Source organism: Neomonachus schauinslandi, chromosome 15, assembly GCF_002201575.2.
Source record: "Neomonachus schauinslandi chromosome 15, ASM220157v2, whole genome shotgun sequence".
Lineage (NCBI taxonomy): Eukaryota > Metazoa > Chordata > Mammalia > Carnivora > Phocidae > Neomonachus > Neomonachus schauinslandi.
The window spans coordinates 58,490,954-58,507,083 of record NC_058417.1 but is presented as its reverse complement, the minus strand read 5'-3'; the positions used below and the strand labels follow the sequence as shown (position 1 = coordinate 58,507,083).

Below are 16,130 nucleotides of genomic sequence, written 5' to 3'. Positions count from 1 at the left end.
CTCCATCCATCCATCCATCCCTCCCTCCATCCATCCATCTCTCCATCCATCCATCCATCCAACCATCCATTCATCCATCCATCTGATTATCCCTCCCTTATGGGTAGTCACAACCCCCAGACCAAGTTACACCATTAGTCCCTCTCCTGCCACCCCTCAGTTTACCTGGAGGCCACCCCTGTTGCATGCCCACCTGGGTGCCAGCCGTGGAGCGGGCCCCAGCCTCCTCACCCCCTCACCCCAGGCGTTGGCCGCAGAGGCAGTTTCCTCGGCCCTTGGAGCCAGACTAGAGCCTCACCAAGTCCAGCCTCTTGCTTCCGGCAGGGTTCATAAACCCCTTTGCTTTCCTAAGTAAATGCAGGACTCTCGCCCTGCCTGGAGGCTGGCGGTTTCGGGGTGGGGCACTTAGAGGCAACACATCTTCCCAGGGTGAGGAAGGCTTGGCAAGACTCTTCAGAGAACACCCCACATCCTGCCCCAGGTCCAGCCACAAGGCCCAGAGGCTGGGCTGGCTTGGGTGGGTGTGCAGGGATCTGAAGACCCATCCCAAAGACACCTAACAAGGCTACAGGCTGAGCCAGGCACCCTGCGCCCACACCCAGGCGGGACAGGCCCTGGTGTGTGTCAGTGAGCTCCATGGGGGCAGGCCAGGGGACAGGGACAGCTGTGTGCCCTGGGGTCATGACCTCCAGCTGTGGGGTCAGCTACCATGTTGGGCTGGGAGAGCTTTCCCTGGCTACTGAAAGCATTCAGGCCAGCTTCTGCTCCCTCGTGCCTGAGAAGGACCGGGGACCAAGGGCCTGACTCGCTGCAGAGTCCTGGTGTGGGGCCAGGAGGGGGACCCGAGATCGCCACAGGTCACTGCATGGACCAGCCTCTGGTCTCTGAGAAAGAGAGACCAGTTCTTTCTCAAGAAGTTCTGTGGGTCCCTGATGCCAGGGCCAACTTTCTGTCCTTGTTTCTCTGCCCACTCCTGCAGGTATGGTTCGATCTAGCCACACCGGGGCTCACCCTCCAGGGCTGCCCCTTCCTGACTCTTTATTTCTCAAGACTCAGTTGGCACCCAGCCTCCTCTGTGAAACCCAGCCTGACTCCACGCAGGGCTCTCCATTCAGCACCCGGCCATGCCTTCAAGTGGGCTAAACACCCATCTAGCCCCTGTAGAAGAGGCGCAGGGCCAGGCGTGCGCCCCGGGTGAGTCCAGGGTCCCAGCAACTCAGTCCTATGGAGAACAAAGCAACAGCAATGGGCTGACCCAGATGCCCCGGAGAGCAGGGGTGTGGGCAAGGTGGGGTGGCCAGAGGGACACTAGGATGAGGCCACCTGACCCCAACCCCCCTCAAAAGCACACGGCCACCTGTGGGCCCTGACAAGGGCCCAGCTCAGGAGGGGGGCCTCTCAGCCTCAGGGGTTTGCTCATGGCCAGGTAGGGGGGGCCTGAAGGAGGGGAGACCGGCAGGAAGGGCAGAGAGCCAGGGAGCACCCCAGGGCAAACGCACACACACAGGAGAGCCTGGGGACACGGAGAGGAGAAGCCACAATGAGCACGTGAGAGCCGGCAAGTGCTCTGTGGGATGTGAGCTAGGACGGCCACGGGGAGGGAGATGGAGAAAAGGCTGGGGTCTAATTAACGAAAAATGCTGTTTATTTCTCAGTGAGATTGCATCGCCGTGCAGGGGTGGTGTGGGGGGAGCTGCCGGCAGAGGAGGGGGCCCCGGGGCAGCTGCCAAGCCTATGCCCTGGGCCATGTGGGGGCCTAGAGGTGTCCTGCCAAGAGAGCTGAGGTGACTCGCCCGAGAGCCGCCAAGTGAGACCAAATCCCCAAGGGGCCCGGGGAGGGAGACTGGATCCGGGCCTGCCCAGCACCCACACCCAACGCTCCACTCCCAGCAGACAGGGACCCGGGCCCCTCCTGGCAGAGACGTCAGCAAGCCCGACCTTCTGACAGGCCAGCCCTCCGCACCCCATCCGGGCCTTCCCCACTGCCTCTCAGGCCCCGGGGCCAGAAGCAGGGAAAGGCCTGGCTCCCCCGGGGGCTGTCACTGGCTCCTGGCGCAGTGCTCGGCCCACAGTGCTCGCGGGACAGTGCGGCAGGCGCGGGGTGGGGTGCGCCCCGTGCGCTCTCTGTGGCCTTGCAGTTTCTTCTAGCAGTACCGCTCCTCCGACAAACCACCCCACTCCCTTACAAGTACAGAGATGAGGGCGCCTGGGTGGCTCAGTCGGTTAGGCGACTGCCTTCGGCTCAGGTCATGATCCTGGAGTCCCTGGATCGAGTCCCGCATCGGGCTCCCTGCTCGGCAGGGAGTCTGCTTCTCCCTCTGACCCTCCCCCTTCTCATGTGCTCTCTCTCTCTCATTCTCTCTCTGTCAAATAATAAATAAAATCTTTATAAAAAAATAAATAAAGTTTCATTGGGCGCCTGGGTGGCTCAGTTGGTTAAGCGACTGCCTTCGGCTCAGGTCATGATCCTGGAGTCCCGGGATCGAGTCCCGCATCGGGCTCCCTGCTCGGCGGGGAGTCTGCTTCTCCCTCTGACCCTCCTCCCTCTCATGCTCTCTGTCTCTCATTCTCTCTCTCGCAAATAAAAAAAACAAAAAACAAAAAACAAGTACAGAGATGAGGCGTTCTCATCCCAGAAACAGTAAGCCTAAGGAGAGGGAAAACCTCACTTCTCAGAGGTAGAACCATGGTATTTCTGGGCACCCTTGAGGTGCAGGGCAAGACGAGCAGCTCTGGGGGTGGGCGAACCACAGCCCATGGAGCTGAGACCCCCAGGAAGAGGAGCAGGCCTGAGGAGGACGGGTGGCCTCCAGAACGGGGCCGGATTGGAAGCCAGCCCAGGGGAGCCCATGGGGGGGGTCGGGCCTGGGGCAACCCGGCAGGAATTTCCACCGGAGGGAAAACGCAGCAGCGTCCCCTGCAGCTCGCACCTCAGCATCCAGCCCTATGCTCCCCGGCTCCCCGAGGCCTGGGGCCTGCAAGGGGCCAGGGCGAGAGGCACTGGGACAGAGAACCAGCCGTGGGCTTCCAGCCCCGAGGCCTGTGCTTCCACGTTGCTCCCAATGTGACCACAGGGCAAGCAAGTGGTCCCACTGAGCTCTGCCACCAGGACCCCATCTGCCCCAGGGGACTTGTCCCCGAGCCTAAGAACTGATCCCCTCGCCCCAATTCACAGCCTGTGCTCCAAGCAAGTGTTGCGTGCAGAAAAGGCTCTACTGCCAAAGGAGGGAAGGGGCTTTGTGCTGGGCTGCCCGGACAGGACAAGGTCCCCAAAGGGCACCTCCCACACAGCCTCAGGGGCTAGGGGCCACAAACGCACCATGACCTCTGGCTCCCTGTCCAGTGGCCAGGCCCAGGGCCAGCTCCCTGCTCCTCGGGGGGACTCAGGGTCTGGCGAGGCTGCCCAGGGTCTGCCCTGACCTGCCCTGGCTCCAGGGGGCTGGGGGGCGCGGGCAGGTAAGCCCAGGCCACCTGCTGACCTCACCGGGGCAGGCACCTGGTTCAGGAACAGCAGGAAAAAGTGCTGCGCGGATCTCACAGTGCCGCATCCCCGTCACCCAAGCCACAGCCAGAGCCCTGGGCTCTGTCCGCACGGTGAAACTCGAACCCGGCTCATTCATCAGACAAATGATTACGGAGAGCGACCGCCACGTGTGGGCTCACCCACTCAGCGCGGCCCAGCCTGGAATCCGAGGAAACCACAGGCCAGGCACCCTGGCCTCCAACAATGGCCCTTGGATCTCTCGCTGACCCGCACTGTCCTCGAGGCCATTTTGGGGCCAAGTCACCGGCCTGCTGGTGGCAGGTCTTGGAGCGGACATCTGCCGTGCTGCCGTGGACAACGTGCCCGGCCCACAGAGGAGCAGGTCCACATTTATCCTGGGGCCCTCCATGGAGCAGGCAGCAGGCTTTTGGAGGGGACAAGCCAGGGTGGGGTCACTGTGAGGAAGTGATGACAGGGTTGTGGGCAAGGAGGGGGCTGAGCTGGACAAGAGGGGAGAGAGGCTGAGAGGGAGGGCATTCTCCGGTGGTCTGACCAGGTCCCATGCAGGGAGCCCGGGAGTGTGGAGGGACGAGGGGGACCACCCCCGGGGCCTGCAGCTGGGCCTACCAGGGCCCCCAAGAGGGGTCCAATCGAGTGGGGCTCCCAATGACCCCTGACCCCTGGTATTCATGCCTTTATGTAGTCCCCTCCCCTTGAGTGTGGGTGGGATTAGACTCACTTCCACAGAACCGCTGTCCCCAGCCAGCCCCCAGTAAGGAACTGAGGCCTGTGGCAGCCCTGGGGGGAGCTTGCAATGGGGCCCCCCACCGCTGAGCCTTGAGATGCCCACAGCCCTGGCCGACACCTTGACTCGGACTCCTGACCCACAGAGAGTATGAGGTAATAACGTTTGCTGCTTTAAGCTGCCAAACCTGGGATGATTTGTTACACAGCAATAGCTAACTAATACATAGAGAAGCCACAGAACCGGGTGGGGAGGGGTTTTGCTGCATGTACAGTGGAGCCCAGAGCAAAGAAGGAACCTTCAGGAAGGACCAGGAGGGGAATCAGCAACTCAGGGCACAGATCTGCCTCCTACAGAAAAGCCGGAAATCCGGGTTAAGTTCCCCCCAGCCCCACCCTGGCCAACGGCAGCCTCCTGGCCCCGGCGACACAGACACACAGATGCACCCCCAGCGCCCCCTGTGCCCCAACTTCCCTTCAAGCGGAGCCCAAGGTCACCCCAGCCCTTGACCACTAAAGGCACCAGCAATCGTGGAGGTCCCTGTATGGGGTCTCGTCCCGGCCCCCTCCCCTTGCATCTGGCATTCCAAGGACCGTTTGCTCATCTCCCACACAAGGGCCCTTCTTTCTTAATCATTTTGGGTTTCTACTAGGTACTTGTCACCAAATCTACAACAGGTCATGAAGGATGGGATAGTCTCATGTACAGCTTCCCAACTTTTCTCAATCTCATCTGTATTCACACACACTAAGGACTTTTTAAGAGCTGGCCTAAAGAAGTACTACAACTTAATTTAGATTTAATTCTACTGTTAATTTAAAATAAATTAAAAGCTTATTTTTAGGAGACCCAAAGGGATGCAAAAAGTCTCAAAAAGGGGACTGGCTTCAGGCAAAGTGCCCACAAGTGACCTGCTGGCCGGGGTGGCTGAGGCACACAGCAGGCTGAGTGGACAGGACGACTGCCCCACTGGGCAGACCCGGCATGTCCTGTGGGTGCCAGAGTCCAGCTCCTTTCCGCTCCCTGCCGTGCACCCCGGCCAGGGACAAAGGGATCTGCTGTCACTGTCCTACAAGGTGCCGCTGCTGAGGCCAGAAGGCAGGTGGGAGCCCCAGTTCTGCCCTCACCATATTCCCGTCCACGCCCGGGTCCTGAACCCGCCACCTGGGGGCCGCCAGGGCCCTGGGGAGTGCTGGGGAGGAGGCATCTGGGCTGGTGCCCTGCTGAGTGCAAGGCACCTTCCTGAGGGACAGGGACCTGAGCAGGGGGCTGGGAGGGAAGCAAGACTGGGGCAGGAGGATTTGTGAGGAAGGACCTCAGGGAGATGCGCAGGCTGGGGTAGAAGATCTACGAGGCAGAGGGGGAGTAGGAAGGCCCAGAAACCACCCGAAGCTCAGGGCTTCCCCTGGGGCAGGTGGGCGGTGGAGGGGAAGGGGAGTTGGAGATGCCTCCAGAGGACACACATCTCCCACCCACCATCACCTGGGGCCACCACACACCCAGGGCGGGGGTGGCCGGCAGCCCACTGGGGCCTCCCAGCAGATGTGCACGGGTCAGGGGCTGCCCACGGAGAGCCAGAGGAGGGAGGCATGAAGGGAAGGAAGGAAGGGAGGAAGGAGAGAGGGAGGCCAGAGCTGACCTCAAAGTTTCCGGGCCTCCTGTGCTCAGTGAGGACGTGAGCAGCAGAGGACAGAGCCAGCCCACTGTGGGTGGGTGACCCTCCCCGTCTGCAAGTCGGTGGTCGCCACCCGACTTCCCCCCGGGGGTCTCCCCAGCCCCTCTGTCCTCGCTAAGCCTCACTCTCCTTGGCCAAAATCCACCTCAGGTCTGGGCACAGGTGCCTGCCAGGGGTCAGGGTTTGAGGGTACAGAAGAGGGGGAGCAGAAAGGAGGCTGCAGGGCACACCCACAGTGGGGGAGGGCTGGAGCGCTGAGGACAAGGAGGGTGGGCTGGGGACAGATGCGCTGGGAGAGGAGAGACCCCAGGCCCACTCACGGCTCAAGGCCGGAGTCCCGACCCCCGTAACATAGCATCTCTTCACGCTCACACAGAGAAATGAGAGGTAAGAGAGATGCTCACAGAAACATCCCCCCCCCCCCCCCTGCTGACCCACCCGGGGACCTGCCCCGGGTCATCTGACCAAGGACCCTGGGGCCATCCTGCCTCTGGCCTTGGATGGCCCCCTACGGGCTGCAGAGAGAGATGCTCAGCACCCCCACTCCATCTGTGGGGCTCCCAGACTCGCAGACCGCCCTGCCCAGACCCAGGGTCTCCATCCTCATCCCCGTGATGTCAAACCCTGTGAGAAGCCCCAGACAGAACTGACGAGCCCCCATGCCTACGGCCCCCAGAGGCAAAAGCCAGCCAGGAGGATGGTAGGCCCCCAGGGCCAGTGCAGGAAGCAGAACCCGCTTTCTACCTCTGTGCTCAAGGCCGCTGGACCTCTAGACAGACCATGGGGAGGGTCTGGAGGGACTGTGACCCGTGAAGGGGGGCCCCCAGGAGGTGCCCCATGTGCCTCCCTGCCTGTCCCCAGGGAAGCAGCCCCTCCTGCAAGACGCAGGCACCAGTCACTTTCTCTCCAGGCCTCTGGGCACATCCTGGGGGGGGGGGTGTGTACAAGTGTGTGTGTCCAGCCAGCTCTAATGGACTCTAATGGGCTCCGAAGACACAGAGCAGGGGCCGCCGGCTGTCAGATGGCCTGGACACGGCCAGTCCCACCACGCACACCTCCCTGGCCAGGTATCGAGCCAGAGAACCAGGAGCCGGCTCCCAGGGCTCGAGGTCCAAACAGCAAAGCGGCACCGCGTGAAGGGCCTGCCTGCCCGGGATGGAGATGCCACGGAGGGCAAGGGGGGGAGACCCACGGCCCCTGCCTTCTCTCTGCTCCCGTGTCCCTCATTTTCCTTTGGTTGGTGGCCCCCACCCCACCCCTGAGTCCAGTGCCCGCGCAGCCACCCACCAGGAGGAGAGGGGCAGCCCTCCCCAGCATCCCTCCTCACCCGCCACTGCCCTAGGACTCAGGTGAAGCCTCTGGCTTCTGCCCCCAACCCCCGCCGCCAGGGGTGACACTAACAGGGGGACAGCTCACTCTGCCCATCTGTTTAGGGCTGACACCTTTTAAAATGTGGCGCACACAGCTTGGGAGCCTCTGTCAATGACAGAAGATGCTTCTGGAAGGTGAGGAGTTGCTGACCTGGCCCCCGGGAGGTGTCCACACAAGCTGGGGACATGCAGAGGGCACTGCCAACATGCATGGCCCCGTGAGGCGCTCAGGTTTGGGGGCAGGGCACCTTGGTTTTCAGTGAAGGGTCAAAGCAGACCCTGGCACGTCTCCCACCCCTCTCTCCCCAACTCGGTTCTCCCAGAGAGGGTCCTTATCTTCCCTTTTCTCCAATGTGGGAGTGAAATTGCAGGCGAAAAGCTGAACGAGGCTCTCCTCATACCCACACGCATGTGCATGCCACCCCAGCGTGGCACACACACCCCCCTCGGGGCCCCCACCGTCCTGGGTGGCCCAGCTCCGGCAGGAATGAAGGGACAAGGACACCCCAGACTCAGGACTCTGCAGCCCCACGGGAAAGGGCACCAACCCCACCAACACTGGTCTGGGGAGCTGGGCAGGGGCTGCTGCGCGGCCTGGGGGCTCAGGGCACCCAGGAGGTCAGGGCCTGGAGGCCACGCAGCGCATGGGACAGGAGATGGGCTGGAGGCCCAGGGAGGCCCTCCAAGGAAGGAGAGGTGGAGTCTGAGCAGAATGTGGGGGCACGTTCAGGGCTAGGGGGGCCCGGGAAGAGCTGCACGGCAGAATCACTGGGGGGCTCTGAGAGTAGGTGAGGCCAGGCCCCGGTGGGACCAGCTGCAGATAGAACGTGTGACAAGCCTGGGCACCGCGGCTGTGTCAGCCGCCCCCTGGAGAATGGGCTGGGGCTGGCTCCAGGAGGGGCAGGGAAGGGGAGCTGAGAAGGGGCCTGGGCCAGCACCGTGGCCAGAGCCTGTGGGTGGCTGGGCGCAGACGCTGAGTCCTGGGAATGGCGGGAACTTGGTATGGGGAGCCCTTCCTGCAAGGGGAGGCTGGGGTCTCCAGGGGTCCACAGTGAGAGTGGGCACGAAGGAGCTAAAGCAAGGCGCGCGGCTCGCCGGGGCCAAGCCGTGCAAGTGAGGGCCCCGAGTGGGCTCCACCCTGGCAGGAGCCCAGGAGCTGAAGGACAGAGCAGGTGGCAGGAAGTGGCGACGCACCAGCCTGCACATTCAGGTCACCAGACACCTGGCCCTCCCAGGGGCGCTGGAATGGGATTCCTTGAAGGCTGGTTGTGGGTGAGCGTGAAGACCTGGCCAGTGCCGTGAGCACAGGTGAGCAGGATGCGACCTGCGACCATGCACTGGGGGCACGCGTGAGCTCAGCCCATTGACATGCTGGCTGCCCCCGTCGGGGTCTGCGGGGTGGGCCTCCGCCTCTGCCCACACAGGGGACGGGGGCTGCGCCCAGAGGCACTGCCTGAGGCGGAGCCCGTCCCACGGTGCCGCTGGGTGGGCACTGGGCGGCAGCGCAGGCCCAGCCCAGTCCCACCACCACGTCCCCACCCTGGGCTCGGCTCCTCGGGTCTCTTGTCCAGCTGTCCCTGGCGGGCCTTCTTCTCTCCCCTGTCCAGCTTAGCTCAGCACGCCCACCTCTGAGATGGAGGGGCCACCCCAGTGCCCGGCCCTGGAGCCGCCTGTGGAAGTCCCGAGGAGGAAAGCCCCTGGCTTCCCCGAGGGACAGGCCGACGGACCCAGCCAAGACCCGCCATCCAGTCCCGGGAAGATGGCAGGGGCGGTTCAGTCCTTATGTAATTTACGTCAGGACTCTCTTTCTTGGCGCGGTGCCCCAAGAAGGCACTGCCCCCAGGCCACCCTCGGGGACCCCAGCCAGCTGCTTAGAGGCTTCTGCAGACAGCATGCCAGTCCTCTCCCCCCTCCCCACTTCTGGAAATTTCCAGTGGAAAACCAAGTTCCTGCCCTGGGGACGGGGAGGGGCTGCTTCATCTTTCCTTCCGGTTCCAGGCACACAGTGGGTTCCCCCCACGGAGACTCAAAAGCATTTGCATCTAAAGACACTGCACTCTTTGTTGGGGGGCTGGGAGGGGGGAGGGGAGGGAACCCAACCCACCTGTTCGTTCCCTTCTCCTCCTCCCCCCACCCCAGGTCAGAATGAAAAAAACCACTTCCTGGCTGATCCCATCTGGAACCTAATCGCCCCGACAGCTGCCGCGGCCCTCGGAGACCAGCTCCTGGATCCCAGCTCGGGCGCCGGACGCCTCCCCGCCAGGCCTGCGCAGCCCCGGGGTGATCGCAGCGTCCCGAGCTCCTCCAGCGTGGCCGGGGGCCCCCCGTTGCCTGTCCTCCGGGGGCGGCTGCTCACGGGGCCACAGGACGCACTGATATTATATATTACAAACAGGGGCGGCCCACTGTCAAACAGACCTGCGTGATCTAAATGGTATATTATCCCATAAAAACGTCAGAGCCAAGGTGGAGCGGCGGTGCCACGCTCCGGGGTCCCGAGGCCCCACCTTCTCCCAGGGCTGGGGGGGGGTGGGGGCTGCGGGACGTTTTCTAGACACCACACGCAGGCTTTGATTATGTCCTGATCCCCAGTCTTTGGTGTGAGAAAGGAGGCCCCAGAGGTTAATGGGGACCGGGGAACCGGGAGCTGTTCCCTGGTGGACGAACAGAGGTGGGGGGACATCAGAGCACGTCACCCATCTGCCAAACAGGGCGCGTGCTGTGCATCCTGACACCGCAAAGTCACACGTGGAGAAAGTAACGTGATGCTGCAGGAGGACCTGGGGGTGGGGGGGAGGATGCCTCAAGGGGCACCCCGGAGAGGCCAACTCTCCAGGAGGCTGCAGGCGGAGGCCAGTTTGAGAACCTTCTCTGGACAGGTGATGATGCGCCAGGCTGTCCTTCGGAGGGTCCTAGGCCATCTGTCCCGGGGGGCCGGTTTCTTCTCAGAAACTGCCAGAAGTCACTCCCAGGCTGCATGCAGATCGGCCTGGCTCAGGCAAGGACTGAGGACATGAGGCCAAGAGAATGCGGGAGAATGCGCCACGCCAAAGGCTGTGAAGGGTCTTCTTGTGGCACTCTGTGACAGAGACCAGCCCAGGGGCCAGGCAGGGCCTCGAGGAGGAGACCAGGGCCCCTGTGAGAAGCCCACACGCTGAAGGAAGGCACGAGCCGGGGGCAGAAATGAGGGAGTGGGGCTGGTGGGAATCCCCAGGGACTCTGGTCACGCCAATCCAGACAGCTTCCACGCAGGGTCCAGGGGTGCAGGGCAGCTTCCCACTGCTGGGGCCCAGAGGCCTCTCCCAGGAGGCAAGCAAGGGGGGCTCCAGGGGGTGGTGACCACGGCCTCTCTCTGCCCTCCTGGAAAGCACTCATTCCCAATGGTACTGGCTGAACTCTCTGGTGCTTGGGAACCCCCACCCCCACCCCCTGGAGCTAGACCAGGGACATCCTGGGAAGTGTAGTCTTTTAGGAGTTAGCAGGGCCTGCAGGGATTTCCGGGGGCGGTCCACTAAGGAACAACAAGGAACAGGAGAGACCAAAGGGGATTACCCTGACCCTAATCCCTGGGTGGAAATTCAACATTCCTGGAAGTGGCTGAATGTAGACATCTGCCGCTGAAGACACAACCAATGCTGCAGTTCCTGCCTCGGGTCCTCCCCGCAGTGGCTTCTCAACCAAAGCCGACCCAACTCTTATTTTGGCGGGGAGACCTGGGAACTCCCTAGAGAGGAAAGACCTCCACCAAAGTGTCCCCCCCACTCCTACCCTCCTCTGACCACTGACCCCAGACACCAGGAGAGAAGCGCCAGCCAGGGGACAGGGGCGCTACCTGCCCAGCTCCCGCCGAGGCTGCCGCGCATCCCGCACACTCCAGCACATTATTTATGCTCACAGCCCATTCTGATGACATATGTAAGTTGACAGCGAACATCCTATCAACTTGCTGGAGTGTATCTTGATTGTTAAAACACACTCTTAAAGGTGTACGATCGTTTATCAAATTAAAATAGCCGCACCTAGCCTGTCTCTTTTCTGCCTCCCCTGACCGCGCCCCCCACCTTCAGCCTCCCTCCTCCTTCAGCCTCCCGGGCATCCTGCCCTTGCACTCAGGCCCTCCTCCTGAGGAGACACTGTCCTGTGCTTCCAGGGACCCCAGGCCCAGCGCCCCCTCCCCACCCTGCCCCAGGCCAGGGCAAGCCCACTAATCGCCAAGAAGTGACAAACGCCAGAAGCCCCACCAATTAAATTTAAACTCATGCAAAGCTCAGTGGCCAGTAAATTATTATTTTTATTAGCTTGAACCAAGTTCCCGTAAGAGAGAAAGTCAACTTGCTCCCATGAATGGCTCTTGTATAATTTATTTAACTCTGTGCTCTTTGCCAAAGCCTGGAATATTTTTAGCTCGTTCTGTTGTTGGATTTGGCTTTTTTATGTGTGTTTCTGAGGGGTATTTTTAGCCTCATCCGTGTTATTCTAACAGACTCCTATGCGTTCCGTCCTGTCTGTGCGGGCTGTTGAACCCAGTCTCGAGGCAGAGGAGGGAGATTTCTAAGAATAACCGGGGCGCATTTGGGGGTGAGTGTTTTCCAGGGGCGATGTGCTGCTATCTGTACGAGGCCGCTCCCTGCCTCGCTGGCTAATTTGTTTTATTACTCACGTGACCTGAATATTCCTATAGGAATATCCTTATAGGCAATAATCAGACATGGGCAGCACAAGCCCCACTGAGAAAAAACCCACATTCCAAAAATGGCTTCGGAGGGGCGGGCAGGGCGGCTGTGGCCGGGCTGGTCTAGGCGGCCGCCGGATCCCGGGGCTCTGCAGCGGGGCGGCCCACTTTGATGTCTGGTTCTGTCACTTCCCGAGCAGGATGGGTAGAGTCTTCAGAAAGTAACTCTTTTCACACCTACTTAATGTTGGTAACTGTTGCAGAAACACCATGGTGTCATTGAGTTAATGAGGTATTTACGAAAATGTATTTTTTTCTTTACAAAAAAATATCACATGACGAGGGAGGGGAACCTTTGATGGGGTCTTTTCACACTAGGAAATTATCTTTCTTCCTCCAGTGTGTTTTGCTTTCTTTCTTTTCGAGGTTGGCAATCAGAAGCGCGTTTTGCAGGGAAGGAGTTTTCCGTACTCCCAACAGAAGGGACCTGCCGCCCTGTTTATTCCCAAGCTCCCCCCCCCCACCCGCCCTCCTCCCCCGGCCCTCAGCACCTGGCTTCCAGGCCGGGACATTTACACCCCAAAAGAGACAAGAGAAGAGGCAGAGAGGAGAACCCAACCCGCAGCCAGACTGCGGAAATCGGCACCTCCGCCTGCCTTGGGTAGAAGCCTGGTGGTTCTCGAAGGCTCGGCCTGAGGGGGGGATGGATAGAGAAGGATGGAGGACAGGAGCTGACCCGGCCGGAAGAGGGGGTGGGGACCGGCTTCTCCCAGGCCCTGCCGCCTCTTTTTTCAACGCGCCGGGAGAGGCGCGGTCCCCAACCCCTCCAGGCAGTAGTGCTGGTGAAAAATCTCGGGTTGATGCGTTGTTGATTTTCCTTTTTTTTTTCCCCCTAGATTTCACAGTTTTGCCTCCGGACCATCTGTATTAGAGACAAAATCTAACACTGCACTAAAAATAATGATTCCAAACATTTTAATTGCACCTTTTGGTGACAAGGTTACTGGAGCAGCACTTTACCGTAAAACCCTACAGCCCGATTATAAAGCTACCAGCACTTTCATTTTTAGAAAAACAATGGCAGAAACCCTGGAGCCCAACGTCCCATCAGGGTCCTCAAGCTGACGTCTTGAAAGCACTGGGTGGGGCAGCGCAGGCCGGCGGGCAGGCGGGGGTGGGGAGCCCCTGGGCTCAGCCCGGGTGGCTGAGCCAGGGATGAGGAGTCCTGGGAAGCTGGGGACTCCAGCCCTGGTGGCTGGGCCCTACTCCTCGTTGGACCTGGACACACAAGAAGGCGCTTCGGAGCAATTTTCCTTTGGGCGGGGGCGGTCGGAGCAGTCGGGGCTGGGAGGGGCGGCTTGGCCTGGCCGGCGGCTCGGAGGCCGTAGGCGGAAATGGGAAGAAAGTCCGCCAAACTAGCCATTTGGAAATCCGCACACAAATGGGAAAAAAAATGTTTTTAACTTGATTATACTTTTTTTCTCTTTCTAAACTAGATCATGTATAGATACAGACCAAAGCAAAGTGATCTGGGGTATAATTCCTTTAAAAAAAAATTGATGTAGCTAAATTTTAAAAACCAATACAATATTCTGGCTTTCAGCAATTTCAGAAGGCTTTCAGCGGCAGATGTTTCTAGCTGGATGCCCGTTCGGCCAGCCTTTCTGTCACTAATGGGTCGGGCACCTCCAAGCACAATAGGTCTCTCTGGTCCCCCAGGGGGGTGGCTATGGCCTCCAGGAACAAGGAACACGTGGCCCTTCAGCCCCCCTCTGAGGGTGCCCTGGGGACCTCCAGCGCCCTCTAGAGCACCCTGCGTATGGGGAGGAGGGCTGGGTCTAGGTCAAGGACACAGACCAGGCCAGCGCCCACCCAGTATCTCCAAACCCAGCATGGCCTCCGCTCCAAGAACCACGTGCTCAAACTTGGAATGAGCAAGACAATGGTCCGGGCCACCCCATCCACATTCCCACCTGACTTGGTGGTGCCTGCATCTGGCAAAAACAGAAAAGGGACATGGCGGCTGACCAAGACCTGGCCAGGCTGTGGGTTGATGAGTGGGGACAGGGGAGGCAGCCGTGACCTGAACTGACGGGGAATCCCACCTGGCCGGGCCTCCGCAGAGTGGGATAGCCCTGGGGAAGCCTCAGCGTCAGGGGCCCTTCCAGACCCTTGTCTCGGGGATGCTCCTACCTGCCAGGCTAGGGGGCACAGCGGGTGTGTGTGTGTGGTGGGGGTTGCAGCTGCTCCCTCCCCATCCTCCAACCTGCAGGCTCAGCCTTTCCCCCCCTCAGCAGGGGCTGCAAGCCCGCAGCAGAAGGGGCTGGTAGGGAGGCTGCACTGTCCCTGCGGCCAACATGAGCCTGAGCTGCAGCCCCCCAGTGTGGGCTGAGCTGGGTGGGCAGCACGTCAATGCAGGGGCAGGAGAGACACTTAACTTCAGGGACAGCCAGGACAGATATTTTTAAATCACCAATTTCCCAAGCAAGTACGTTTCCTCTTTCGAGCTATAAATCTAGATGGAAGAAAAGAAAAGGACAGAAAGAGGGAACAGCAAGGAAGAGCTAAAGAAGGGCAGCCTTGCCGAGGCCCCTCGCCCAGGGCTGCGTCCAGCAGAGCCTGGGAGCCCAGCCCCTCCACTCCTGCCTCCTTCTAACTTTCTGAACCTCTCTGTGTTGTAAATGCTAAAAGCCCATTAGTAATTAAGCAATTTTGCATATTTTTTTCTTTTTAGGAAATTTATGTTTTTCTGTCTGACTGCCCTCCCTTCTGACATTTTCCTTTCTAGCCGAGTCTTCCATCCGTTTTAATCCACACACTAATTGTAATCCCTTTAAAGCAGATATAATTTTATTAGTATTCACAGTTCATCAAGCTAGCAATAATAACTGTAACTGCCAAATTAACAAACAAACCCAAAAAAGCAGCAAACAACATTTCTGGTGTTTAGAACAAACTGTAAACAAGAGCAAGCCAGCCTTCAAGGTTGACCAGCAGGCCCCCTCGCCAAGCCCCTAACCTTATTCCTGCAAACTCCGTGGGCTAAGGCCAGTGACCTCCAGGGTCTCCTCGAGGTAGCTGCCCCTTGGCTCCCCGCTGCCTCGCTCTGCTTCTCCTCGGACCTTGCTCTACAGTAGAGTATCAGAGCTGCCCAGAGGGGTTAGTGTTGCTCCGGAGGCCTGGGTCAGCCCTGCCAAGGACCAACGCTCTCCGGAAGAGAATCCGAGAGGACAGGAACGCCGGGCGGCCCCGTTCGCTCCCCGTGGAGCAAATTCGCTGCGCACTCGCCTGCACCGAAATCCCGAGGCGGCCCCGCGCCGCCCCCAGCCAAGCCAAGCCGGCGCCCCACACTGCCCTCCCCCAGGGCCGCGGGCCGCGAGCTTGGGCCGCGCTCTGGCCACGCTTCGTCCGGCTTTAGCAGGATACCAGAGGCACTTGTTAAAGCACATACAACCCCTGCAAACCCATTCTCACCCTGACACTTCAAGGCTTTATATAGAAACAGGATTTGCTCGTCTTACACCAGCAGTCCCTATTAACGCTCACCCCGCGCACACACCGCCCTAATCCGCCAGGCCGCGGCGCCCCCCGCCCCCCGCCCCCAGTCACAACAGCCGTTTTGTTCCCGCAGAAAGTGCCTCGTTGTCCCAGCCTCAGAATGTCTTAAGGATGTGAATGCAGAATGCAGAAATGAGGTTTCCGGGGAATTTAGTTTTTCTGCAGGAAGGGGTGGGGGAGGGGGGCAGGGGGGGAAAGGCTTTATTTTTAGCCGGCTCCGGGGCTGCCCCTCCGAGACCCCGGGGACCCCGGGGAAGGCCGCTCTAAACCGCGATGATCCGGCTGGGGGCCCCGCCACCGGAGCCCCGGCAGGGAAATGAAACCGAAGGCTGCTCGGCAAACGCTCCAAGGAGAGGAGGGGCGCGCGCCCATTCCCCCTGGACCGTGCCCACCTCTCCGCTGGGCCTCCACTCCCGCGCCCGCCCCCGGCCGGCACTGACCTGTGTGCGAAGCCATGGGCAGCGGCGACGGGAAGTACTTTCCGGGCTGGAAGTGAGCCGGGGGCTGCGCGGCGGGCCCGGCGGGGGCAAGGCGCGCGGCGGCGGCGGCGGCGGCGCTGCGGTGGCCCAGGCTCCCGCGCTCCGACAGCAGATGCGGCGGCGGCGCGAAGTCGCGGCCATCCATGC

The 16,130-nt window shown here is 60.7% G+C and overlaps 1 protein-coding gene across 1 annotated transcript in view; it reads right to left on the bottom strand.

Annotated features, from left to right (window-relative positions):
- BAHCC1 (BAH domain and coiled-coil containing 1) overlaps positions 1-16,128 on the bottom strand; it is a 63,230-nt gene extending 47,102 nt beyond the window's left edge. Inside the window, exon 1 of the mRNA XM_021680798.1 lies at positions 15,945-16,128. Coding sequence (XP_021536473.1) covers positions 15,945-16,128 — 184 coding nt within the window. The remainder of the gene's footprint in view (positions 1-15,944) is intronic.
- Positions 16,129-16,130: the final 2 nt, after the last annotated feature.